Source organism: Labeo rohita, chromosome 10, assembly GCF_022985175.1.
Source record: "Labeo rohita strain BAU-BD-2019 chromosome 10, IGBB_LRoh.1.0, whole genome shotgun sequence".
Lineage (NCBI taxonomy): Eukaryota > Metazoa > Chordata > Actinopteri > Cypriniformes > Cyprinidae > Labeo > Labeo rohita.
In genome coordinates, this window is record NC_066878.1 from 1,770,465 (window position 1) to 1,797,743 (window position 27,279).

The window sequence follows — 27,279 nt, forward strand, 5'->3', positions numbered from 1 at the left end:
CTAAAGCCATGATAACAACAAGACTATGCATGGGCGTGAAGATCAAAAATCAAAGTCAAACGCAAACCAGACAAGTAACAAAGAGAAGTAAAAAATTTATTGCAGTATTTGCTCCTCCACACATGCTGGGGGTCCCTCGTCCCCGCTGTGGGGTGTAGAGACCCGAACCCTGACCCAATACATCAAAATCTACATTTACAAAAAAACCCTCCCTTCCATGTAGGCGACAGATACTGCATGCTCTGCTTTCAACTGAATAAATTATGTCCAGGAGACTCCATTTGACAGCACAAAAGAAGTAAAACATAAAGCAGAGGAGATGTTTCAAAGTTTATTTCCCTGGAAACTGAGCTAAGCTAAAGAAATCCATCCGGTGCTAGGTTAAACTCCAAGGTCACTTTATTAAGAACATCAACAGACTAATTTCCAACATTCACTTTAGGTTTATTTCTTTAAACAGATTTTTTTTTTTCGTCAGAGATATAAACATTTTTTCGTTTCTGTTTTTTGTGTTAAACTATGATACAGTGGAGGGGGAAAAATTCAAACAACCAAGTTGCTGCACAACAGCGAAGGAGCTCCGGTTTTCGTTCTTTTCCGTTTAACTTAAAAGATGTACAGGATTCACATCGACTTTTCCGAACAGACCGCGCTTTTAAAATCCTCATTCCTTAAAACCTGCGAGTCTGTGGTACTCCTTTCTCTCCGACTTAAGTTTACAAAACGTTAAATCCTGATGAAGTTTGGCTGCTGAGAGTCTGTTGGGTGTAACAGTTCGAGAGTTATTACAGATTTAATTAGCTGGAAGTTCCTTCCTTGGCTGCGTACAGTGAACGTAAAGTCTGCACTACTTTGTTGGACAGTTTGTGTGCACTCGTCAAGGCAATTTTCTTGTAAATAATGTCAGACTCCTTGATAGTGTCCACCCAAGGCACCAGTTTCCGTCCGTCGCGTTTCTTGGCCTCCGCCCAGGTGCCGGAGTACGATCCGGCCATCCAGCGAACGCTGTAGCCTGTGCTTGTCTTCTGAATAACACGCGCGATCTGCGGCCGGTCCTTGTACTTGGGGCAGCAGATGGCGATGACGTCCCTGGCTTCTACCGTTTCGTTCATGTGACCTGATGCCTCTGCGGAGTCTCCGCCTCTCCTGGATCTCCGTGACGACTGGAGAAGAACAAACATGGATTTTTAAAGTGACGGTAATGTTAGACATCAACAGTTGAATGAAAACATCAACTTACCCCATGAGCCTTTTCGTCTGCATCACTGTCGTCGTCGTACGAGTCAGCAGCATTGTTCTTGGGGCTGGAGCCTCCTAGTAGAGCACTGATGGCTTTGTTTCTGGCGTGGGTACTGGCTGAAGCTTCGCCTTCCTCATCTTCCTCATCTGGGTCCAAGTGCTCCATCAGTACCTTAAACTGTGGAATAAAATGTTTCGAGATTGTCAGTTTGAATGGTTTTTGTGAATTGGTTCAAACTGTTTATTTTGTTAAATCAATTCAAGACAATTAAAGAGCTGTTTGTGTCATTACTAAAAAAACAAAAACAAAACAAAACAAAAAAAACAACATGTTCAAGTCCTTTTTTCTTCATATATTAAAATGTTTTCAACTGTTAATTTAGTTTTATATAGTATAACAATATTTGTTGATATAAATATTAGTTATCTTTTTTTTTTAGATTTTATTTAATTTTGTCATTTTAAATTGAATAGAAAAAAAAAACTAGTTTAGCCTAATTTTTCCTTACATAAATATTTTTCCTCCTAATATTTATATTTTATTTCAGCTTTACTTCAATTAATATATATATATATATATATATATTTTGCTATGTGCCATTTCAAATAGAAAAACAAAATGTTTAGCCTATTTATAATTTACATTTATTTTGTTTATAATGATTATATTTTATCATAGCTTTGTTTCAGTCATCATTAATCATTTGTTTTGTTTAATAACATTAATACTGACTTCATGTTTTTATTGTTAAAGAGTACATAAAAATACAATTCATATTTTCAAATTATGCATATATTAAATCATTATTATTCTTTATAATATATATTCTGTCTTTTAATTAAATAATTTTTAATTAATAATTAATAATGCTTGAAAAGTGTGAATAACACAACCTGATTATTTGAAAGATTATTTGGAAAAAAAAAAAATAACATGAAAAAGTGAGAAAAACAACTGTAAAACTTTAAGCAGTTTTCATGCTATTTTAACACAAATAAATAAATAAATGAATAAATAAATAAATCAATTAGAAATTACAAAAGACTGAAACAAATACAATAAACAAAATAAATATTTTCACTTTTCATTTGTCATTTTAAATAGACAAAAAAAAAATCAATTTAGTCTAATTTTTACTAAAATCTAAAATAAATAAAATAAATAAAATCTATTTATATTTTATTTCAGCCTTATTTCAATTATAAAAATCATATTTAATAATTTGATTTGGTTAATAATATCAATACTGACTTTTTCATTGTACTTTTAAAATATTTTTATATTTTGCATATTAAATCACTAAACATATATTTAATCATATATATTAAATCTTTTAATTTAAAAAAATCATTAATGATTATCAATGCTAGAAAAATATGATATTAATAATTAATTATTAATTGAAAAATAACATGTCTTGATTATTTGACAAAACAAATGAACAAAACATTAACAAGCAAAACATTTTTAAATAATTTAAGCCATTTTCAAGCTATTTTACACATTTATATATATATATATATATATATATATATATATATATATATATATATATATATATATATATATATATATACATACATATATACATATACATACATACATATATATATATATATACATATACATATATATACATATATATACATATATACATATACATACATACATACATACATATATATATATATATATATATATATAATGTATATACACACACACACACACACACATACATACATATACATATACGTGTGTGTGTGTGTGTGTGTGTATGTATATATATGTGACCCTGGACCACAAAACCAGTCATAAGTGTCAATTTTTTCGAAACTGAGCTTTATACATCATCTGAAAGCTGAATAAATAAGCTTTCCATCGATGTATGGATTTGTTATGATAGAACAATATTTGGCCGAGATACAACTATTTCAGTATATGGAATCTGAGGGTGCAAAAAAATCTAAATATTGAGAAAATCACCTTTAAAGTTTTCCAAATTAAGTTCTTTGCAATGCATATTACTAATCAAAAATTAAGTTTTAATATATATACAGTAGGAAATTTGCAAAATATCTTCATGGAACATGATCTTTACTTAATTTCCTAATGATTTTTGGCATAAAAGAAAAATCTATAATTTTGACCCATACAATGCAATGTATTTTTGGCTATTGCTACAAATAAACCCCAGCGACATATATATATATATATATATATATACACACACACGCATGCATGCATGCATACATACATATATTTTTTTTAAAGCAACAAAATATAAACTAATATTTTTTTCATCACTTAGTCTTTTAAAAAAGCACCTTATGAGGCAAAACACAAATAAAAAGAAAATCATAATGTTTACATCTAAATACTGTCTGACGACTCTCCTCTTGACATCGTAAGTAAGATCTCCATTGGACAGGTTGTTTGTCAGGTAGTCCAGTGTCTGCCGTGGGTTGAAATGCACATTGGCCTTCCTGTTTACAGCCTTATCATAGACCTTTGCAGATTCCGTAGGCGAGTACTTCTGGATTTTACTGCAGGAAAAGACAATGAGGCGTTCGTCATGAAGCCAGTGATCATGAACACTTTACATGAGTCATTTCAGACCACAATGCATTTGGCCTAGCAGTTAGAGCTCACCTGTCAGAGAAGCCGTAGAGGTTCTTAAGGTGCTGCTTGAGCATCAGGAGCAGCAGGATGCCCTGAGAGGCGTTGGCAAAGTCCAATAAGGGCTCGGGGTTGTCGGGCAGACGCAACATGACCTTGTCTACATCCTCTAAGTCGAGGTCTGAATCTGAGTCGGAGTTCACCGCAGCGGATCGTCTGGGTTTCTTGCGTCGACGGATGACATCATCGCTGCTATCGCTATCACTGCTGCTTCCCCTGCTACTCTCATCCTCTTCCTCTGAGCCATATTTTTTCCCTCGTTTTTTCTTCTTTTCCCGTTGTCTAGGCTCTTTTAGCAAAGACTGCAATACAAGGCAAAATTGTTGGAAAACGTGAGTGCCAGCTCTCACAAAAAAGGTACAAAAAGGACCAACTAAATGAAAGTTGATGCAACCCTGTTATCAAAATGTATGTAAATGTATGCATTTATATTTACATATATATATATATATATATATATAAAAAAGAATTATATCCACCATAATTATTTTTAAAAAAATTAATTAAATTATATATAATAATATGAAAATAATATTTAAAAAAAATAAAAAAATAAACATATACACATATATATATATATATATATATACATACATACACACACTCTAAAATTAAATGCAAATATACAAAATTACTGAAACAAAAAAAAAAATCCAAATATTGATAAATAATTAATTAATAATGAATAACAAAAAAATAAATTAACAAACGAGTATACAAATAACACTTAAACACCATCTAAATTTGAAATAACCCAAATACACCATCTTTTTAAATAGTTTTATTTTTTAGAAATAATTTTTTAGAATTAACCATAAAAATAATTTATAAAATACAAAAAAATTAAATTAGAATCAAATGCTGGTTTGTAGATAAAAATCTAATCATATATGCTATAAATTAAAATAACTTTAAAAAGTAATTAATTAAAATAAAGCTCAAATACAATAAATAAAAAAATATATATCATATGAAAAAACTTCAAACTAAAAAAAAGAAAAAAAAAATTGCCCTAAATTATAACATACATACATACATGCATACATACATACATACAATATATATATGTGTATATATATATATATATATATATATATATATATATATATATATATATATATATATATATATATATATATATATATATATATATATATATTTAATAATTTAATATATGCATAAATATAAATTGTGTGTTTTATATACTACACAACAATTAAAAAAAAAAGTCTGTATTGATATTAACAAAAACAAATTATTAAAAATCATTTTTATTAATTGAAATAAAGCTGAAATAAAATATAAATATCAGGAGGAAAATATTTATGTAAGGAAAAATTAAGGGCTAAACTAGATTTTTTTTCTTCCCCATTTAAAAAATTAAAAAACAAAAACAAAAAAAAAAAAAAAAAAAAGTAACGTCAGTATTGATATTAACCAAAACTCAAAAAAATCATTTTTATTATTTGAAATAATGAAATAAAGCTGAAATAAAATATAAATATTAGGAGGGAAAAAATAACAACACGGAATATATATAACAATAAATAAATTAATAAATGAGTATACAAACACAAACACCGTTTAAATCCTGTTTTTAAATATTGTTGTTGTTTTTTTTAAATACTTAACCAGACTTTTAAGTAAACTTTTTTGTAAGAAAATAAAATATATAATATATTTATAAAAAAAAATAAAAAAAAACTCGAATCAAACGGTTCGTAGATGCTAATCAACTTATATCTACAACAAATTATAAATTACCATTATTATTTTTAATTAAAAAACAAAACAAAACACTTTTTCTAGACTATTATGGGTTTAAGAGAGTTAAAGTAAAAGGATAGAAATTCAACAGACTGAGTGGTTGAAAAAGCACCGCACCTCTTTGAAGGACTGCAGCAGGTTGCTGCCGGACACCGATAGTGTGATGTCTACATGGTGCATAATGAACAGTGGCTCTTCCTGACTCTGAAATGGGAAGCAGGCGAGATTGTCCGCGACATACAGCAGCATGTTCACGTCTGACTTCTGCATGGGAAGAAAACAAAACAGCATTATTTAAGACCTCCAAAAAACAGGTCAATCAAAATGCTGAATGCTACTGGAAAACACTGTAGCTACAGAAGGTAAGAATAAAAATAAATAAATAATAACAATAATGATAATAACTAGTAATTACCAGCACCAGTCAGCCCCAGCGCAATTTAACCCCTCGTGACATATAATGCAAAACATTAAAAGGGGTCACTAACCGCATTGTCGTCAAACAGGTTGAGCAGCGAGATGAGGAAAGCCCTGCGGTGTTGCCTGTTTCCACGCACCATGGTGTAGAGGTGTGAACAAAGAGCAGTGTTTGTCTCATCCTGTCGGAAACCCCTGACTACAGTGTCCTTTGAATCCACGATGGCTTGCTGCACCTGATAGGACATCTTCATCCCTGCCACAGCCTTCATCTGTTTGGATTACATGATATTTTAATCATATTTATTATTTTGAACTAATTTTTAAACTGTTTTAATTTAAATTTTAGCTAGTTTTTGATGTTCTGATGTGTGGCTTTACTATTATATTTTATTTTTTAAATACGTCTACATAGTTTATGTACATTTTTATTTCAGGTTTAGTTTTAAGTTATTTATTTCAAAAGTTTGGGACCAGTAAGATTTATTTAAAGTATTTTCTGTTCATCAAGGCTGCATTTATTTGCTAAAAAATACAGAAAAAAACTGTAATATTGTGAAATATTATTGCAATTGAAAATAGAGCTTTTCTATTTTAATATACTTTAAAATTGAATTTATTTCTGTGATGCATTGCTGAATTTTCAGCATTATTACTCCAGTGTCACATGATCCTTCAGAAATCATGCTAATGTGCTGATTTATTATCAATGTTGGAAACAGTTGTGCTTCTTAATATTTTTTTGGAACCTGTGATGCTTTTTTCAGGATTCTTTGGTAATTAAATGTTAAAAAGAACAGTATTTATTTAAAATAGAAACATTTTGTATCAATATACGCTACCGATCAAAGTTTGGGGTCAGTAAATTTTCTCTTTCTTTCTTTGTTTGAAAGAAATTAATATTTTTATTCAACAAGGATGTTAAATTGATACAAAGTGACATTAAAGACTAATGTTGTTAGGAAGGATTTTTATTTTGAATAAACGCTATTCTTTTTTTTATTCAAAGAATCCTGAAAAAAAAAAAAGTATCAGTTTCAAAAAATATAAAGAGATCATTTGCAAAAAAACAGTTTTTAAAGATTTTCAAAAATGTTTTTTTATTGTGTACTCCAATTAATCTCAATCAAACTGCAGTTGGGCTATTTTGATTACATTTCAGTTTTGCATCACAGAAATAAATTATAATTTAAAGTATATTAAAATAGGAAACCTTTATTTTAAACTGCAATAATATTTCATAATATTACTTATTTCTGTATTTTAGATCAAATAAATTTTGAATGGCAGTGTGCATATATAATTTCTAATTTTCGGATTAATGACAAACGCACGTTAGTTGTTCAAATCCACTTACGTGAATGAATCCCGTGTATTTCTTATCAATCTCCACCAGCTGTTGATCAGCTTTATTCCTCATTGTGGGTTCTGAGTCGGTTCCCATTGCGATAAGATACGGAACGCACTGATGGAGGAGGAAAGAAGCAAGTTAAACTAAAGGCTCTTTCAGATCGGCTTCAGGAGAGTTTGTGCAATAGATACGTACCTGTACGGGATGAATGAGGCCTTGGCTGAGTGTCAGGGCGATTACATTGAGGGCATAGTGCCGTACGCTGGATTGCGTGTGGAAAAAGCTCTCCAGCACCTGCTTGAGGTAGAGCTGCATGATAGAACTGCTCATGCCAGATGAAATGTCACCCATCTCCTTTAGGTCCTCCTGCTTAGACATCTTCTTCCCTGAAAAGACCAAAGACCAAGAATGAGAATAAAAATAGCTGACTAGCTACTTACAAATGAACACGGACAAGAACATTCTTTACAAAAGTGACACTCACACTCCCTGTCGGCTTCCTGCATGCGCGAGTCTTCCTCCTGCAGGTATGTCTGCAGATTCTTTAGCACCTGGATCTTCAAATTCACTGACGTTTTCCTGTCAGCCAGGAGGCAGTTGTAGAGGTTCTTCACTTCTGAAGCAAACATTAGCCCTGGGTGCTGGATGAACAGGAAGCCTGGAGAACCAACAGATTATGGTTTTGCGTACTGCGAGTAAAATGTAAAGGTGAAACTAGAAATGTAGTGATTATGTAGAGCAAATATTTACCTAGACCAATGATGGCCTTGGTCTGCACCTCCTCATCTTCATTCTTAGTGAAATATAGCAGCAGCTCCAGCACTTTGTCCTTTATGACCACCTGAATGAGAAGACGAGCATTAACCAGACAGGTAAAGAAGTGAATTTTATGAAAACATTTTCAGGTATTAAACCTATAGACATTTTCACATTAGGAGCTTTCGCACCACATAGTTCTAGAAACTAGCCAGGATGGTGGCTCCTAGAGAACCAATTTCCCCCTCTGGCAGTTTTCCTGGTTGCATTTGCACTGGCAACAAGAACTCTGAAGCGGCCGACAGCGATGTCTTTATTCGCGACATTAACAAACGTCAACAACCGGTGAACAGAGGATGCCGGAGCTGTTTTTACTTTGTGTCATGGGTTAGCAATAACAGCGATAGAATGGAACTGCACAATTTACGCAACTGAAAGTGCATGAAAACCTGACTTAATCTCTTGTGGAGTAAATATTTTCATATGGCTTTTTAAAAATGCCAGGTAGCCGGTGTTTCATATGCATTTGGCCAGTCAGCATACACTTACATCACTGTTAGTTCCTATAGAACTGTTTTAGTCCCTACTTCCCCAAATGGTTATTCTTAGAACTAAAACCTTCTGGTGTTCTGGTCCGAACATGCCAAAAAACACTTCTGCCATTAGTTCCAGGATCTATGAAAAGATACCTCTGGTACAAAAGCCCCCATTTCATGTCAATTAAGCACCTTTTTCTGAAAATTCTCATTGTCATAATGTTTTTGTATATATATATATATATATATATATATATATATATATATATATATATATATATATATATATTTTTTTTTTTTTTTTTACACAAAAAAATATTCTCATTGCTGTCAACTCTCATTAGATTCTAATTTCATGTCAATTAAGCACCTTTTTCTGAAAATTCTCATTGCTGTCAACTCTCATTAGATTCTAATTGCTGTAGTACAACACTTTTATGAGTTTTTAAAATGATTTAAATCAGCATTAGAAGCAGCAATGATGTAAAAACAAAATGTAAATGTATCAACTTCACATTAACAGCAACAAGTTTTTTGAGAATGTAAAAAAAGAAACAAAAATAAATAAAACTGCTGTTTTATATATACACACATACAGTTGAGGTCAAAAGTTTACATACACCTTACAGAATCTGCAAAATGTTAATTATTTTACCAAAATAAGACGGATCATACAAAATTTAGTACTTTAGTACATATAGTACTCCCCTAAATAAGATATTTATCATAAAAGATGTTTACATGTGGTCCACAAAGAAAAAAATAATAGTTACATTTCTAAAAAATTATCAAAATGTTCAAAAGTTTACATACACTTGATTCTTAATATTGTGCTGTTTAGTGATGGTTGTTCATGAGTCCCTTGTTTGTCCTGAACAGTTAAACTGCCCACTGTTCTTCAGAAATGTCCCACAGATTTAGTTTTTCAGCATTTTTGTGTATTTGAACTCTTTCCAACAATGACTGTATGATTTTGAGATCTGTCTTTTCACACTGAGGATGACTGAGGGACTCATATGCAACTATTACAGAAGGTTCAAACGCTCACTGATGCTCCAGAAGGAAACACAGTGCATTAAGGGGGTAAAAGCTGTTTGAATTTGTAGATCAGGGAAAATGTAACTTATTTTGACTTCTGAGAAACATGTAAGTAGCTTCTAAAGGGCAGTACTAAATGAAAAAATGTGATATTTAGGCAAAAGAAAAAAAAAAAGTACACATCTTCAATATGTTCAAAAGTTTACACCAGTTTACACCATTATATATATATATATATATAATTTGGACTAAAGAAAACTCTTGACAAATTTTAAGAGATGAACACAATTACAAAAACATTCTATAAAAATAAAATCTACTTCTAGAGTTTCTACGGTTATTAATGCATACAAATTTTCGCTGGGATTCAAGACTTTTAAAATCCAGAAATCACGACTGAGGATTTCACCTTATTACTGCCTTTGAACTCCTCTTGGTCAAAATCGAAGTGTCTGCACAGGGCACCCACAGTGAAGAGTGAACGTAGCAGTGCTGGTTTATTAGAGACCAGTACGGTGCTGTTTGGGTCTTCCTGATGCTGCAACTTCAACTTGTTCAGTGCTCCTTCACATAGAAGAAGAAGAATTTTAGAGTAATTAACACTTTCAGAATCACAGATGAACTAAAAGACAAGAGTTGAAAAGTACTCACCGTAGTATCGGTTGAAACAAGACCACACAAACTTGTAGTTATGGGTGACCTTATTGACGACCGCACCGAGACAACTTACGCAGTGCTGCACAACCTGTGAGAAACAGGGCAGACTGCATCATGAAGCTGTTCATGTACAAAGCGCTGGACACCAGAGCTGATGTATAAGCTGCGCAACTGACCGTCATGCCGTATTTGATGATAAGTTTCATTAGGTCTTCTTCAATGGTGGTGAGGAAGCTTTCACTCGGATGGTCCATCAAAGGAACAACGAGCTCCAGGATTTTAGCCACATTACAGATCACCATAAAATCACTCTGAGTCTGTAGGGACACAATCAGCACCTTCACTCTCAGGCCTCTAGATGGCAGCACAACAACATTTAATGCAATACATCCAGCGTTTATCGAAAGCATACTCACATTACACTTCGTGGTCAGGTATGGCTGCATAGTCATGGCATGTTTTACCATCAGCTGTGGTCTGATCTTGCTAAACAGGTAGAGTGTGGTTATACAAGCCACTAGGCGATTGGATGTCAGCCCCTTATTCTCACAGTCTGCAAAACAAAGAATAACTCACCAAAAGTTCAACTAAGGTAAATCCTTTGGTTTATAATCTAATACCGCTCATACCGGCGAGAGACTCCTCATATTTCAGAATATGCTCCACGAGACTGTCCACCAGCTGGGTACAAGCCTTCTTGGCCGGTTTGTACGACGCATCCTCTTCTGACTTTAGCAGCTGTGACAACATAGATTAAATCAATTGTTAGATTATTTTATTTCTTTGAAAAAGTCAATTTATTGCAGTTCACACTTCCTCTGGAGTTACCTGGGGCTCAACTCAAAAGTCAGAATTTACTTCCTAATTACAGAATGAGTATTTGCTTGTGGTTCAAACTCACAATCTTTCAAGGTATTATCTCTGAAAACTCCTAAATGCACTACTATGCATTGGAAAAGCACATCAAAATCGTCCTTGAACCATAGATGGGCGACTTACGTTCTGAAGGAGCTGCTCGAACCAGTCGTAACCGGAATCCCTGCATGCAGCGACCTGAGAGACAATGATTCACGTCAGAGGGACATAATGTGACCTTAAACGTGTATTAAAGTACATGTCTTGGGGTCAGATTTTAGCCCGCTCTGCAGATCCTTACCACGTCTGTGATGTTGAGAATCTTGCGAGTCATGCCCTCTTTATCATGATTAGGTGTAGGGGTGAACCACAGCTTTTGAAATGTCTCATTTACCAATTTCTGAATAAGAAACAGCAAAAATAAACTAGTTAGAACAGGGCTGAACAATAATTAATAGGAGACTTAATTTTTAATAATATAAAGAAAGTCAAATATTTTGATTTTTTTGCATTTTGGAGAAAACAAACAAACAAACAAAAAAAAAAAACCCCACTAGTTTCAAGTTTACTCCTAAACTTGAAAATTTAGCTCTTAATTTTTCTTACCCCCATGTCATTCAAGATGTTCATGTCTTTCTTTTTTCAGTCGAAAAGAAATTAAGGTTTTTGAGGAAAACACTTCAGTGTTTTTCTCCTAATAGTGGACTTCAATGGGGGAACAACGGGTTGAAGGTCTAAATTGCAGCTTTAATGGGCTCTACATGATCCCAGTCGAGGAATAAGGGTCTTGTCTGGTGAAACGGTCAACCATTTTCTAAAAAACTTTTACATTTCTATACTTTTTAACCACAAATGCTGGTCTTGCACTAGCTCAGCTTTACACATTACATAGTCATGTTGGAAAGGTCACGTGTGACATAGGTAGAAGTACTGACCCAGTGTTTACAAAGTGAACGTGCAAAGACAAACAGCCTTTACAAAAAAAGCTAAACCAATGATGTCAGAAGAATTTAAAGTGGGAGGAGAACAAAAATTTAAAAAGAGTATTTTGCCCTACCCTACCATTTTGAACCAGAGTACACAGACAAAGAACTAACCGTGCGTAACCTTTCCAACGTGATTACACAATGTGTGAAGTTGTAGACATTAGGGATGCATGATATTGGATTTTGCCGATATCTGATATGCCAATATTTTTTAACTTATTTTGACCGATAGCCAATGCTGATACTGTTATATTTCCTTTGGTTTGGAAGTCTCTACTGTGTGGAAATTATTAGCATATTATTTTTAATTTTGGTTAGTTCTTAACAAGAGCTTATTTGTTAGAATTAAATAAACAGTAATGAAGCTCTGACAGTACACTGAAGCTTTGAAAATAACTAAAAATACTCTATCAATTGCTGCATTTTTTTTTCCTAGAAAGTTGCAGCAGTAACCTTAAATTTTATTTTAAGATTTAACATTTGTAGATGGTCTAAAGCAAATGGGATTGCGATATTGGTCCGATAATATTGTGCATCCCTAGTAGATTTGCAGTGCAGAGCTAGTGCAAGATAAGCATTTGTTAAAAAGTTTTTTTTAAATGACCAATCGTTTTGCCAGATACAACCCTTATTTCTCGGCTGGGATCTTGCAGAGCCCATTGAAGCTACACTGAATTTAGACTGTACAATTTGGACTTTCATCCTATGTGTCACCATTGAAGTTTTTCAGGAATTTTTTCTTAATTTCTTTTCAGCTGAAGAAAAAAAAGACCTGAACATCTTTGATGACACTGGGGTGAGTAAATTATCAGATTTTAATTTAGGAGTAAACAAATATCCTTAAAGTTAACTTTTAAGTTTAAATTTTATTTATAGTTTTTCCAAAAAACAGAATGACGAACACAAGATTTCACGAGAAAAACGCAACTAACCTTGATGCCTTCTTCGTCATTGACCCTCCTGATCATCTTCACGCACATCTCTGTGATCTTGTTGAAGGTGGGCTGCTCCAGACAGATATCCCGCAGGATTTTAATAACTCTCTTTCTCACACTGATGCCTGTGTCCTGCAGAAAACATTTGCCAGCACAAATTAGCGTACATGATGATTTCAAAACAATCACTGCTAACTGGAAATATAAGCTTGTATTAAATTTCCAATAACAGTTACAACTGTAAGTGGTAATGTACAGACAAGCCACTCTTTATCGCTACACAAAGAGACAGAGTGATCAACGTAAAGAGGCATCAACCTGAAGTGCAGGGCTCGACCAAATGCGACTAAACACTACTGTGTGCGACTATGAAAAAATATTTAGGAGCACCGTGTACGACTGACCCGATTAGCATATCTGCGCTGAGGGGAGCTTTAAAGGTTTCTGTGTTTTTGCAACACTGAGTAATGTATTAGAGACATATCTCACGAATCCTTTCATAAAGTGTAAAAGAGTGTAAATAAGAGATTCATTGTGCAGTGTAGAGAGCTTCACTGATCATAATGGAACTTTGTGAGATCGCAATGAACTACGATGAACAACAGATTTTTACGGGAGTTTGTAAATGAGATAATGATTTAATACAACAGTTAAACAAGAAGTTAATATTAAGTGACTTAAATTGTCTGACTATAACACTATTTCCTGGTTTTGCCCTGTTTCGTCATCAAAAATAGTTTATAAACAACTCACAACTCAGCCGCTGAGCATCTCCATTCAAACACAGTGGTGTTTTATGAATGAACGTGCTTTCTTAAACGAATCTAGTTAGTCAATGATTCAGTTTCCCATTCATAAAGACAGTCACTTGCTTTATGCCTGAACGAATCAGCCATTTAAACTAATCAATTGAATGAATGATTCAGTCATTAAATCAGTGATTTGCCGCCACCTACTGGCAGATTTAATTTCATTTTTAAAGTATTTTTTCAGTTATTTAAATCATTTAATATTTCTGTATTTAAAATTTGATATTAAAAAAGCATTAATCTCAACATGAATTTATGAATTTGATTGCACTCATGCCACCTCTGAGCCTCATTAAACATGAAAATACACCTACAAGCCACTTTTGTGTTCATCTGTGCCACCTCTATAGTACAAAATAATTTTGTTAACACTGATTTCATTTGATTGGTAACTGTCTACTTGTTCTCATTCTGTTGTTTTAATTAATTTTAAAAAGCTTAAAAATCTAATTTAAAAAAAAATTGACATAAGATGACATGCTTTTAATAAAGTTAGAAAAATGCTATTACAAAGGTTAAAACAAAATTCCCCTATAAATCACTTTAAGGAGTCAAATATCACCTTGTAATGGAAATGCAAATTTTTTATCAGATTTTTTAATTAAGGTGCTAAAAAAAAAGTAAGCATGAAGTGGTTTATTTCATTGGTATTGCCAAATAAACAAATAAATGGATATTTGTGAAATATTGATTTGCATATAGACGTTCTTAGAAAGGGGGGAAACACAAAACATTTGCAAAATTAAATAATTTTGTCTTTAAGATTGATAGCATACATGGTAACATTTTTGTGACCATATTAATGTTTTTGTTTTATTGCGAAAAAAAAAAAAAATCTTGGTGATTATTAATTTTTTGGGGAGAAAAACATTTAAGTATTGAAATATTGGTTAAATTATTACTCTGATACTACAGACATCAAACAAGCTATTAAGGAAATCTATTAGGGACAAGTGTCAAACACTTTTTTTTTCCAGTCATACAAAACGTATTTGGCTGCAAAAAAAATTTACAATACAGAAAATTATATATCCAAAGAAAAGCACAAACCAGGATGCGCTCGATCAGCATGTCATAATACTGTTCCGTTAGCTGTGGTCGACTCAATACGAAGCGCCCCAGCAGCTCTACAGCAGCTTCTCTCACACTGGTGGAATTATCCATGAGCCGGCCATGAACTCCCCGCTGCATGTCCGACTGAATCAAAACATGCAAATGAGAATTAAAGATATGCAAAAGAGAACATTAAAAACCTCAGGTTTTTTAGAAACTGCACTCACCCTTGCCAGAATACTCGGATCCACCGCAACCACTTCAGAAAGACATTTCATCGCTTTGGTTCTCACCGCGATGGCACTTTCACCAAGAACTCTCAAAATCTACATACACAAGTGGGGTGATGTGTTATTGAGATGCAAATACAAAGAATAAATGCAGAGAGATGTAATGACCTCTAACCTGTGTGAGATAAATATCAAAGCTCTGTGCAAACGGCCTCATGGAGGCCAGATACCGCACAATTAGACACGAGTCCTCATAGTCGACAGTATCCGAGTTTACTCTGTGACAAAACACACAGCAGTTGTCAGAACACTTCTAAACATATTGTTTTTAAACAATTATTTAAAGAGATGAGAATTGTGTATTCATTTACACTCATGTTGTGTCAAATGTATAAATTTCTTTATTTCTTTACCAAACAGTTTCTGGTCCCCGTTGACTTTCATGGTATTTTTTTTCCATACTATGGAAGTCAATGGGGGAGTAACTGGTTATGTACATTCTTCAAAATATCACCTTTTATGTTCAACAAAAGGAGGAATCTAATACAGGTATGGAACAAGGTAAACATGAGTTAATGATGACAGAGCATTTATTTTTGAGTGAACTATCCTTGTAACAAAGCTATTGTTTTGGTAAAAATCGCTGCTGTTTGTACCTGAGTGAGCTGAATTTCGATGCCGAGGTCTTGATAACAGACCGGAGGAACTTCTTGCGTGCTTCCGCTTTCTGCAAGATCTCACTAGTGGTCTCGACGTCCCTGGCATGGTGCGGCCCATCGGATGAGTCGTCATCCCTCTGCGATTTCATGGCTTTCTCTGTCTCAGTGCTAGTGTCCCTGTACCACTGTGCGATGTAAAACTTCCGTGCAAACTATTGAAAATGAAAACATCACCACAACATTAAAACCAACTGAGATTCTCTAAGCTTTTTTCTGTTCACAATATGTCTGAATTTCCTCACCATTAGTGATGGGTCAGTTTCTACGTTTTCGTCCAGGTAATTCAGCAGAGCTTTCTGCAGCTGCTGAATCTCATCACCACCTGAGTTCTGTAAAACACAAACTGGCATGAGTTTCTTTCAAACCAGGAGGGATTTATACATGTGACAGTTGGACTCTGTTGTTTACCTCTCCGAGGATGCGGTTGATTGAACGCTGGTCCATTTTGCTGGTGACGGCATCTTTGCGAAGACGCGCAGCCACTGTGCCCAGATAATCCAAAGAGGCTACTCTCAAAGCCATCTCTGTCTGCTTATTACTGAACTGGTGAACCTACCAAAAGAAACCAGAGTGTTGTGTGAGTTTTCAAGTGATGTAACGGTACACGATCTGAGAAATATCAATCTGAAACTTACCAGCAGCCTTCCCAGAAGGCTCAGCAGCAACTCTGCAGCTGGCCAATCAGGTTTATTCACTGTAGACAGCAGATCCTGAACAAAGTTCTCAAACAGTGGCCTGTAGTCATCTTCACCTTGCTTACTACCACACCTGAAATGTAAAAAATAGATATATTAATACACATAACAGTTCAACTTAATTTCCATAAATTACAAGATTTTACTTAGCATATACCCTTCGCAGTTAATCAGTATTGTCTCTGTCAAATAAACAAAACACCTGTGCCTTGAAAGAATTTACAAGTAAAAATAAACTTCATTTAAAACATTTACAGACAGTACAAAAATTAAGTAAAACTACAACAATAATTTAACAATGCAGGTGTTGTTTGGCCTGAGATGGTATGGTTAAGCAATGTTGAAAACCATCAGATGAGAGTAAAACAGGTGTTTTCTGAGACAGTGAACATGTTCAGCTTAAACACACGGCATGTAGACACCAAGATATGCATTACTGATCCCAGAAGCACACTGTTTAAATATAAATGACTTAAAAGTTCATTTTTCCCCAATTAAAAAAATGGTTGAAATGCGTGGGTGGAATAATGTCAGGGGCTTTTCTTACTTTTTGAGGAAAACTGAGAGAAAGTTTTGTGCTGTCCTCATTGCAGTCTCATATGAGTTTGTGATTAATACATCCTGATCAACCTGAAAAGAAAATGTAATAATGTTATAAAACAAGCCTAAATGCATAAATAAATAAAAACATCAAACATTCTTGAAATGCAGTTTTTGACTGCAGAAACTCACATTCACTTATCGTAATGTGACAGTTTCAGCATGTAGCTATTAGCTAAGTATACAAACCAAGCACTAAAATGTGCCAAAAAAGGCTTTAAACAAGGTCTTTTTGCTAGTGTGCCTTTAATAGAATATATAAATTGCCTCAAAAGTTTAGGGTCAGTAAGATTATCTTATTTAAAGAAATTAATATAATGAGACTCAAAAAAAAAAAAAAAAAAAAATTCTTACCAACCCCAAACTGAGCAGTAGTGTAGTTTTTAGGGCTGGGCGATATGGCAAAAAACTTCAAATCTCAATTTTTTTTTTCAGAACATTTGAACGATTCTCAAATTTCTTAATAACTTTTAACTAGTCAGCTTGAAAATGTAACTACAATATGATGCATATAACTTTTACTTTATTAACCCTCTATTTAAAGAAAATTCTATTCCAAGTGCACCACACAAGAAGCTATCAACACGATGTAAATGTAAAAAACACTTGTTAAGTAAGACGCAAAAAAGATGCATGCACTACAACTACATCTAGTACAAACTTGTACTATAATACAAGTTGCGTATAATATGTTAAGAAATAATACAAGGAAAACGAAATCTCGAAAGACAAGGTAATTCAAATTCAAAATGACTAAAGGTGTAACTCAAGTAGACTATTATTATCTATAAATGTTCTGTAAAAACAATAAACAGCATCTTTCAGCCTGCCACCATGATGCAAACACGAAAAAAATCAGACATACAGTAGACAGTTTTTTTTATTCAATTGTGCTGCTTTTCCATTGTTTTTTCTATGTAAACATGGATGCGTTTGACTGTTGCACTCTGGTCTTATGCAGCATCTAATGCATGAAACAGCATTATATAAACACGGGTCTCACTCCCACCTTCTTGCATGTTTTTCCTATTTCACTGCCCGTGTCGCATCTTTGTTAACACAAAAGAGCATTCTGTGTGAATAGCGCCTAGCGGTATGAGCACATCATACGTGAGCGGTTAATGTGCCGACATGCAGTTAGATCATTCTTTTCTCTTTACTGTTATCATTGGCATATTGTCAAAGTGCCTAATTCTAACGTTTGGTAATATTTCTATTCAAAATCGCATTTCCTCGATTTCTAAAAAATAGAATCATGTCGAAACATTAAATTTGAATTAATCTATAAAATCTGAAAAATCACCAAGCAGTAGTAGTACTTATGTTTTATTTACCAGAAATGTTCTGAGTGGACTGCACAGCTTCAGTGAACATCATGTGTCCACTTAGTTGATCAAAAAAACAAGGACAATCCTCTTTTCCAACACATCTGAAAATCAAATGTAACTCTTACCTTTCTGTCATTATCATCATCTGAGTCTTTATCAGAAGGTAGATGAACCACACACTGAATGAGCTGCAGAACCAGCGCTGTCACCATCTGAATGTACATGGGCTCCCCATCCATGTCACTGCTGTTCAGTCTGAACACAGCATATAGTCAATACACATGCTCAAATACTGCCCTTGTGGACTGGTAGACCAGACAGTGGCATATACCTGAAATTTCTCAAGTTTCTCTTGCTGGTTGGCAGTCTGGCAAGAGATGTGAAGATCTCTTCGAGGATCAGCTGCCTGTGCTTCTCATATCTAGAGAACACCTAGAAATTGCACAACACAACATTGTTAAACGAAGATAGCACAGCAAAGCAAAGCGTAAAAAAAGCTGAACTGCACTGGTACTTACAGCCGTCACTAGTTTAATGGCACAAAGCTGCAACTCGCTCACATTCTCAACAAAGAAAGGAGTGATACCTAGAGACGAGATCTGTAGAGAGAGAGAGATACACAATAATTGCATGGATTTAATAACTGACTACATCTACATTCTAAATTCATGTTTCTGGCTTTATTCTGCTTGATTCATTAGTGCATGAAATGTTTGTTTTCGTAATATTTCGCCAAAATGTAATAACTTTTGTAACTGCGAGGACTGACTGCAGTTAAGAACGGGAGAATGTTATTCAGATGAAGCAGCAGTCAGGTATCAGACTCTCACCTGAAGGATGGTCGTGTCAGTCAACAGCTGAATCTCCAAGAGTTCAGACAGGTTACTGATAATGTCACAAACTTTGTTGTAGAGCATGACAGTAACTTTCTGCTTGTGCGTTGAGCACTTTGCTCGCTTGGCTTTTGAGCTTAGCGTTCCACCTGAAACAGAGCAAGAATGGAAATAATTTAGACAATTGTTGTGATGACCAGGCTAAGGCTGTCAAACAATTAATTGTGATTAATTGCATGCAAAATAAAAGTTTGTCTTTGCATAAAATATTTGCGTGTACTGTGTATGTTTATTATGTACAAATAAATACATGCAGACGCATGGATACATTTAAGAAAAATATGTTATATTTATATAGAAAATATGTATATGTACATGTAACTTATATATAACAAATATATATGTATACATAGAAATATTTTTAAATTACATGCATGAGTGTGTATTTATAGACCGTAAAAAAAGTTGTTTCAAGTGTTCGCACTGCCTTAAAATTTATTCAACATGAAATGTTAAGTTGAACTACATGAAAACATGGATATTTGAGTTGAGTGAACTTAATTTTAAAGCAATTTTAAGTTGTTAAAATAGTGTATATACATAATTAATATACACAGTACACACACATATTTTATGTAAACACAGACTTCTATTTTGCATGCGATGAAAGCCCTAGACCCAGACCATGATCAGCAAAGGCCAAAAAAAAAAGCCTGTTTTTCACCCATTTAAAATGACTATATTATAACAACATTACTATTATTAAATTTTTTTAATAATTAAAAAAAAAAAAATCTTACTATTGCATGCAATACTATTGTACTGTAAAATCAACAAATATTTATTAATAATTCTATAAATAATTTTAGATTTTGTTTAATAGAACTGCATATTTTAAATGTATTTGAAAATGCAGCATTTTTCTTCCTAAAATGTACACAAATCATGCTGGTCATACTTCAGGTTTGAAAGTAAAGAACTATGTATACATATGGAGGGGAAAAAACTAGTTCTAACTAGTAAAGTTTCCAGCGTCAAGTGATTTTTAAGTCCAGAATGAAAGCAATATAATAACATTATAATACAGCCAATAGGAAACATCTGATAATAAGAGACCAATGAGATTTCACAAAAAGGATCTTGTAGTTAGGACACTGTGTTAAGGTGTAGGACTGACCACCATGAGGGTCCACCCTGTAGACGGGGTCGTACTGCGGGTACAGCGTGTTCTGTAGATGGAACTTAGTGTACTGCACGACCCTCTCGATAACATCCTCAATGTAAACGGCCTTCGGCATTCGTGCTGAGGTCATGATGTTAAGAGCCGTCAGACAAGCATCAGCAGATTTGGTGACACGTTCCATGATGAGGTCACGCCACAAACGCTCCTCATCGTCCCTGTCGTTGTCCTGAAATCACAAGGACAGGGAACCTGTCAGCGAGAGACGACGGCAAAGACGTTCCGCCGATAGAAGCTACAATGACGCTTACGTGATTCATGAGGGTGGAGAGCTTTGAACCATCCTGAATGTTCTTTTCCAAAATACTCTGGACTTTCACCATCTTATCAGATGGAATCTGAGAATAAAAGCAGTTGAAGAATTAAAAAAAAAAATCATGTATTTCAGATGTGTCCTGTCTCCTGAGACAGGTCCCAGGTGATTCTGTACCTACCTTATGCATGATGCCCATAGCCTTTATTTTGGCTGATTCACTGCTTAACTCCGAGAGCTGGTGTTTGCCAAGGAGCAGCTCCTGAGGAATCTCGTCATCATCTGCATTCATTAAATCAATTACTGTCAAACTTGCAGAAGCATTCCAGTTCAACAGAATCTGAAATAATTTGAACCTTCAATGCCAAATGCAATAATGTCTCCACAATTGCACATTTACCTAACGATGTCAAGTCCACATCTTCAAGGTTTTCAAGAATATTGTCAACACTGGTGGAAAATCTCTTGAACGTGGAGGAGTCCATCATTTCTGTGGAGCACAAGGTGGATTACTAAAGATCTCAGCATTTCAGATAGCTCAACGCTGATTGGAAACGGCAAACATACCATCTTCAGTCAGTTTGGGCTCGTAGGCTTTCCTCTTTTTCTGCTTTTCCTTCTTCTTCAACTTTCTGGCAACTGTTGATGAAGGATGGCAAAGAACAGAGTTATTTCTACACTTCAACCCATTTGAGCAACAAAACTGTCAACACTGCCAACGTAATATATGCTAATGTGTATAACTGGTCACTTACGATCACTGAGGCTGGGAGGGGGCGAATCTTCATCCGAGTCCACGGGACTGCGATCTCTGTATCGACTGCCTGAACCTCTCCGGCTGTCAGAGTGACCTCCACTTCGCCGGTGATCTCCAGAACCCCTCCTTTCCTTTTCTTCATATTCCCATGCTTTGTCTCTGTCCTTTTTTGAACGCTTTGGGGGCACTAAAATGGAAAAAAGCTACTTAAATCTGTCTCAACTCCAAGTAATCAAGCAGAGCAGACATTATAGTTCAGAAGAAATACTGGGGACAGCTAGAAAAACTGTAAATAACACTTCAGGTTTTCAAGCAAACATGGGTTCGATTATTCATCTGTTCAAATCTGGACTAGTGTAAAAACTCTCTTTGAAGCCATTACAAATGGGAAGACTAAAGTGATCCACAATATAGTTTCTAGTTAATGTGAATGTGAACTAACCGCATTCTGTAGAAATATTAGTTTAGTAATACCAACATTGACAATGAATTCCTGATTCAGATCAAGGACACATTAAGTGTGAAAACAACATTTGATTCAGTATATTTACTTACATTCTACAGAGCTATTGTCATCATCTGAGCTGACTTCAGCATACTTGGGCTTCTCATTAGTGGAGCTGCGTCTGCGTTTATTCATTTTCACCCTCTCACACAGTGGCATACGGGAATCAGTCTCTGCCAGCACATGACGAGGAAGTTTCGTTATCACTGAATCATTGAAGCCCCTACAGAGAGGGCTACTCAAACTCTTCAAATGCATATTTAGACAGTCTGTCAACTCTGGGGAAAAAAAAAAAAAAAAAACTTACCTCCATGTGATTTTCCATAAGACGACCTGCTCTTGCTTGACTTGCGTGAATTACTAATCAACTTATGGACTTCATCAATGGAAAGCTTCTTCAGAACAACAACAGGTTTGGCACCTTTATTGAGGTCCTCCACCAGGTCCAGTTTTTCTAATTTCACAAGTGGCTCGGCAAACAGCTCTCGTCGCATTTCCTGCATCACGTTACCATCTTTGTCCCGCTTCAACTTGGGAATGACAAAGTTCTTTAATGCACCCGATTTGCCCCCCAGTAGGTAGTTGGGAAACTCTGCTGCTTTACTGTCCGAGGATGGAGGCTTGTGTCCATCGAGTCGGTTCTTGTCTCCACTCCGTTTCTCATCTTTGTTGTTGGAAGTTTTGTGGACTGACCGTTCAGCTTTTGTTTTGGATTCTGCTCCACTACGGGATTCCTGCTTCACCCGAGGACTGTCAGGACGTGAGCGCTGCTCAGGAGACCGCTTGTCCCGGGACTCTGTTGATTCTGCGTGTCGTTTCTTTTCTTGGTCTCGGTCTCGATCTCTGTCCCGATCTTTGTCCCGGACCCTCTCCTGCTCCTTGTCCTGATCCTTCTCTCGCTCCTTGTCCCGATCTTTTACCCGCTCCTTGTCCCGGTCTTTTACCCGCTCCTTGTCCCGGTCTTTCTCCCGCTCCTTGTCCCGGTCTTTCTCCCGATCCTTGTCCCGGTCTTTCTCCCGCTCCTTGTCCCGGTCTTTCTCCCGCTCCTTGTCCCGGTCTTTCTCCCGCTCCTTGTCCCGGTCTTTCTCCCGCTCCTTGTCCCGGTCTTTCTCCCGCTCCTTGTCCCGGTCTTTAACCCGCTCCTTGTCCCGGTCTTTAACCCGCTCCTTGTCCCGATTTTTAACCCGCTCCTTGTCCCGATCTTTTTCCCTCACCTTGTCCCGATCTTTCTCCCGTAGCTTGTCCCTATCCTTCTCCCGGACCTTGTCCCGATCTTTGTCCCGATCTTTCTCCCGATCTTTCTCCTGGTCCTTGTCCCGCATCTTGTCCCGATCTTTCTCCTGCTCCTTGTCCCGCACCTTGTCTCGATCTTTCTCTCGCTCTTTGTCTCGACTTTCCCCTTCTTTTTCCCGTTCCTGGTCCCGATCTACATCCCTGTTGTGCTCTACCCGACTGGACTTAGATGTGTCTGGTCGTCGGACTTTGGAGCCTTCACTGTCCCGTTCTTTTTGCCTCTCCTCTTTGCTCTCCCGAGTTGACTCCGACCGTCCTTCCTGCTTTCTGGAAGTTTCATGACCTTTTCCCTCAGGCCTCACTTTGTCAGGTTTACCGTCATGTCTGTGCTTGGAGAGATCCGATCTCTTTTCTGAACTCACTTTGTTGGAGATCTCCCGGCGGTTCTCATGCTTGTGTTTAGGAGTCTCTGGTCGTCCATCGGAAGCTGTTTTCTGAGACGTTGTTTCCACCCGTTGCTTGATGACTTCTGGACGACCATCTACCGTCCTCTGCACTTCTCCATCTGTCTTTGATTTAAGTCGCAAGACCCCGGTGGACTCAGAACCATCTTCTGGCCAGCGCTGGGCCTCTGCTGCAGGGACAGGACAGGAGTCCACTGGCCCTTCTACCCTGCCTGCCTGCTGCAGGTCTATACTGACCATCAAGGCTGGCCGACTGGCTCCGTTACTAGCAGCACAAGCCTCTTGAGGTACCAGTTTGTTCCCAGCATTGCATCCGCCACCCACGCCAGGTGTTCCAGAAGCACCCGCAGTGCCCGCAGCTCCTGGTTCCTGAGGGTACGAATCTTGCTTTCTCTTCTTCAGAGGTTTGTCTGCAGTTAGAATCACACAGGTAAGAAACAGTATTCAACACCTGTACATTTTCATCAGCAAATATAAGGGTTTACCCATGCAAAACTCTAGGGTTTTATGTGGTTGCCAAGGGCACTGCCAAGTGGTTGTTCAGCTTTTCTAAGTCGTTAGCATGTTTCTGGGTGATTACCAGGGTGCTTTTGGTTTTGTGGCCACTAAGGTAAGGCATTACAACATTACTATGTGGTTGCGAAAACGTTGTTGCCACGGTGTTGCTATGTGGTTCTCAAGGGGTTCTGATTTGTTGTAAGCATGTTACTGTGTGATTGCTAGGGCACTGGTAGGTAGTTAAGCTGTTACTATACAGTTGCTAGGTCGCTCTCAGGGGTTTCTCTCTCTAGCCCTCGAGGTCCACTTTCCTGCAGAGTTTAGCTCCAACCCTAATCAACCACCTGAACAAGGTAATCAAGGTCTTCACAATCACTAGAAAGTTACTGGCAGGGGAGGCAAGGTTGGAGCTAAACTTTGCAGTATTCTGAATGGTTGTTCTAACAACAGTTACAACATGGTTGTGGAATGGTTGCTAGGACTTTGCTTTGTGGTTAAGCTGTTCTGATTGGTTTCTAGCATGTTCCTATGTGGTTGCTAGGATGTTCTGGGATGGTTGCCAGGGCTCTGCTTCACAATTGGTAAGGTAAGGTGTTATTATATTACAATGTGGTTGCTAGGATGTTCTGGGTGGGTGCCAGGGAACTGCTTTGCAAATGCTAAGGTGTTACTATGATACTATGCATTGTTAAGATGTTTTGGGTGGGTTTTAGGATTCTGCTATAAGATTTTAAGGCATCCTGAAACATTGTTAGCGGCTGCTAGGATGTTTGCCATGAGGTTCCTTAAGTATTCTGAATGGTTGATCTATCAACAGTTACAACATGGTCGTGGATGGTTGCTAGGACATTGCTTTGTGGTTGCTAAATTGTTCTGATTGGTTTCTAGCATGTTACTTTGTTGTTCCCAGTGTTGTGTTTTTGCAATTGGTAAGGTAAGTTATTACTATATTACAAAAGCATAAAAGCATTTAGATAATCGATTAAAAGCATGCACATCAAGTGACAACTAGAAAATAAACACAACCTTTATCTTGAACTTCCTTAGAGCAGCGTTCTCGTTCTATAGCGGATTCCCTCTCAATCCTTTCGATCTCAGCAAGAGCGTCCAACTCTGCCTCGTCGTAGGGGGTTCCGCTAACTACCCCGGGTTGCTTGGCTGCAAGTGCCCCAGTGTTCTGTAGTACAGGAACCTGCTGGTAGGCCGACTGCTCACCCGAAATACACTGTCCTGCGGAGAGCCGTTCCTGGGGGTTCCGGTGGTATGGTAAGCTATTGCACGATAGTTCATTCTCAGCATCTGAGCCATGGTCTACTGCCGACAACGGCTCAGCTGACTGCTCAGTCTCTGAAGACTTCACTCGAGACAACTTTATTGTTAGCTTTGTGGAGTCTTTAGTGGGTGAGCTGACAATGTCATACATGGCACCTTTACCCCCCTCCTCTTTTATTAACTTTTTCTGCTTCTTTTTCCGTTCAGGAGAGTCCAACAGGAGGTCAGGAGCAGCATCTCTAGGGGAGGTATAGGGTGGAGGAGACTGAAGAATCAAGGGCGGCCGAGATCCAACTGAAAATAAAGTAGAAAATCATACTTCTGTGAAAATCAGCAATATGGCAACATATTAAGAGCTCGTGGAATGAACCAGCTTGTGAGAGTTTGAATGGTTTAATTTTTGCATCTTTGCACACCCATGTTAACCCTCCATATCCATTTGTAAAGTCTGACCTTGTGAGTCCAAACACTCAATAAGATCCCAAAAATAAACAACACAGGTTCTTAATATACAGTAGAACTGCCAAAAAATATAACAATCCTAACCTTCCTGAATTTATCTTTTTGAATCGTAAGCCTGGAGACTCATATTAATTTAAATGTGTGCTAGAAATAAACAGTGCCCATAAAGTCTGTTGAGATAATATTCTCAGATGAAAAGAATAGAGGCTTGGATCAGGAAACAGTATTCCTTACAACACATCTTAACAAGAATACAGTATCATTTCTCACAGCTGCTTGTCTCTGAATACATTTTCTTGGGAGAACTGCAAGCATACTCGTGCTATACAGACAAGTACAAACGTATGTGTAAAGGGTGTATGTTCAAAGTGACAACCACACAAATGAAACCGTGAATCTGGCATCTCACTCTTGAGTTGTTCCCTACTTATGTGGTACTTACGTAGATGCCTCAAATGTACCCAAAGTACAATGTAAGGGCCTAAAAGCACACCCCATATAAAAATGGCATATGTGCAATAATGGAGGTTCAACCTACCTTTCGGAGTTCCTTCACTTCCAGCAGGGGAGCAGACGGAGCGTACAGGAAAGGAGGCATTTCTCATAGCGGGGTCACTCTCCTGTGAAAAAACAGACAACATGGGTTAAAAAATGTGCCCAATTGAATTAATAAAAATAATTTGGAGTCAGAAATATACGTAGGGTATAAAAACTTCTGCTGGAGAGCACTCACATCATTTCCAAGTCTCTGGACGATGCTGATGTACTCATCGTTGGAGCAATGCCTCGCATTATGGTTAGAGTTACCCGACACTTGACAGGAGACCTTGTTGTCATGGATGTTTCTCATGCCACCAGGAACTATTGGACTGGATACGGATACTGCAACACACACACACAAAAATACTTACTCACTGATTTATTTTTACTTGGAATAATCTGCAGTGATTAATAGTTCACAATAAGAACAAGAATATGCATTAAGAAATTAAGTAAAGATTTCATCTTTTGATTTTAACAGCCAGGGATGGTTTTCAGTCATATCATTCAGCAAGGGACGGGGATGAAAGAACAAATCCTATTAAAACCACTTTTCCTTGAGCCTTGAGGTGTT

At 36.4% G+C, this 27,279-nt stretch overlaps 1 protein-coding gene across 2 annotated transcripts in view; it reads right to left on the minus strand.

Moving 5' to 3' along the window:
* Positions 1–318: 318 nt before the first annotated feature.
* The window catches only part of nipblb (NIPBL cohesin loading factor b), a 34,306-nt gene continuing 7,345 nt past the window's right edge, over positions 319–27,279 (minus strand). For both annotated transcript variants that reach the window (XM_051120972.1, XM_051120971.1), the window contains exons 7-47: positions 26,899–27,047; positions 26,704–26,785; positions 25,458–25,997; positions 22,544–24,343; positions 22,287–22,409; positions 21,730–21,918; positions 21,542–21,613; positions 21,375–21,464; positions 21,156–21,256; positions 20,973–21,059; positions 20,659–20,890; positions 19,479–19,630; positions 19,167–19,247; positions 18,980–19,080; positions 18,774–18,903; positions 17,268–17,350; positions 16,661–16,793; positions 16,434–16,577; positions 16,268–16,354; positions 15,963–16,177; positions 15,482–15,584; positions 15,304–15,402; positions 15,074–15,220; positions 13,212–13,346; positions 11,595–11,693; positions 11,438–11,491; positions 11,068–11,176; positions 10,855–10,991; positions 10,615–10,755; positions 10,433–10,526; positions 10,191–10,345; positions 8,202–8,292; positions 7,936–8,109; positions 7,647–7,837; positions 7,458–7,565; positions 6,172–6,372; positions 5,801–5,947; positions 3,890–4,218; positions 3,609–3,783; positions 1,241–1,417; positions 319–1,163 (exon numbers count right to left, since the gene is read on the minus strand). In XM_051120972.1, the coding sequence (XP_050976929.1) occupies positions 798–1,163; positions 1,241–1,417; positions 3,609–3,783; positions 3,890–4,218; positions 5,801–5,947; positions 6,172–6,372; positions 7,458–7,565; positions 7,647–7,837; positions 7,936–8,109; positions 8,202–8,292; positions 10,191–10,345; positions 10,433–10,526; positions 10,615–10,755; positions 10,855–10,991; positions 11,068–11,176; positions 11,438–11,491; positions 11,595–11,693; positions 13,212–13,346; positions 15,074–15,220; positions 15,304–15,402; positions 15,482–15,584; positions 15,963–16,177; positions 16,268–16,354; positions 16,434–16,577; positions 16,661–16,793; positions 17,268–17,350; positions 18,774–18,903; positions 18,980–19,080; positions 19,167–19,247; positions 19,479–19,630; positions 20,659–20,890; positions 20,973–21,059; positions 21,156–21,256; positions 21,375–21,464; positions 21,542–21,613; positions 21,730–21,918; positions 22,287–22,409; positions 22,544–24,343; positions 25,458–25,997; positions 26,704–26,785; positions 26,899–27,047 (7,823 nt within the window). In that variant the 3' untranslated portion in view covers positions 319–797. The remainder of the gene's footprint in view (positions 1,164–1,240; positions 1,418–3,608; positions 3,784–3,889; positions 4,219–5,800; positions 5,948–6,171; positions 6,373–7,457; positions 7,566–7,646; positions 7,838–7,935; positions 8,110–8,201; positions 8,293–10,190; positions 10,346–10,432; positions 10,527–10,614; positions 10,756–10,854; positions 10,992–11,067; positions 11,177–11,437; positions 11,492–11,594; positions 11,694–13,211; positions 13,347–15,073; positions 15,221–15,303; positions 15,403–15,481; positions 15,585–15,962; positions 16,178–16,267; positions 16,355–16,433; positions 16,578–16,660; positions 16,794–17,267; positions 17,351–18,773; positions 18,904–18,979; positions 19,081–19,166; positions 19,248–19,478; positions 19,631–20,658; positions 20,891–20,972; positions 21,060–21,155; positions 21,257–21,374; positions 21,465–21,541; positions 21,614–21,729; positions 21,919–22,286; positions 22,410–22,543; positions 24,344–25,457; positions 25,998–26,703; positions 26,786–26,898; positions 27,048–27,279) is intronic.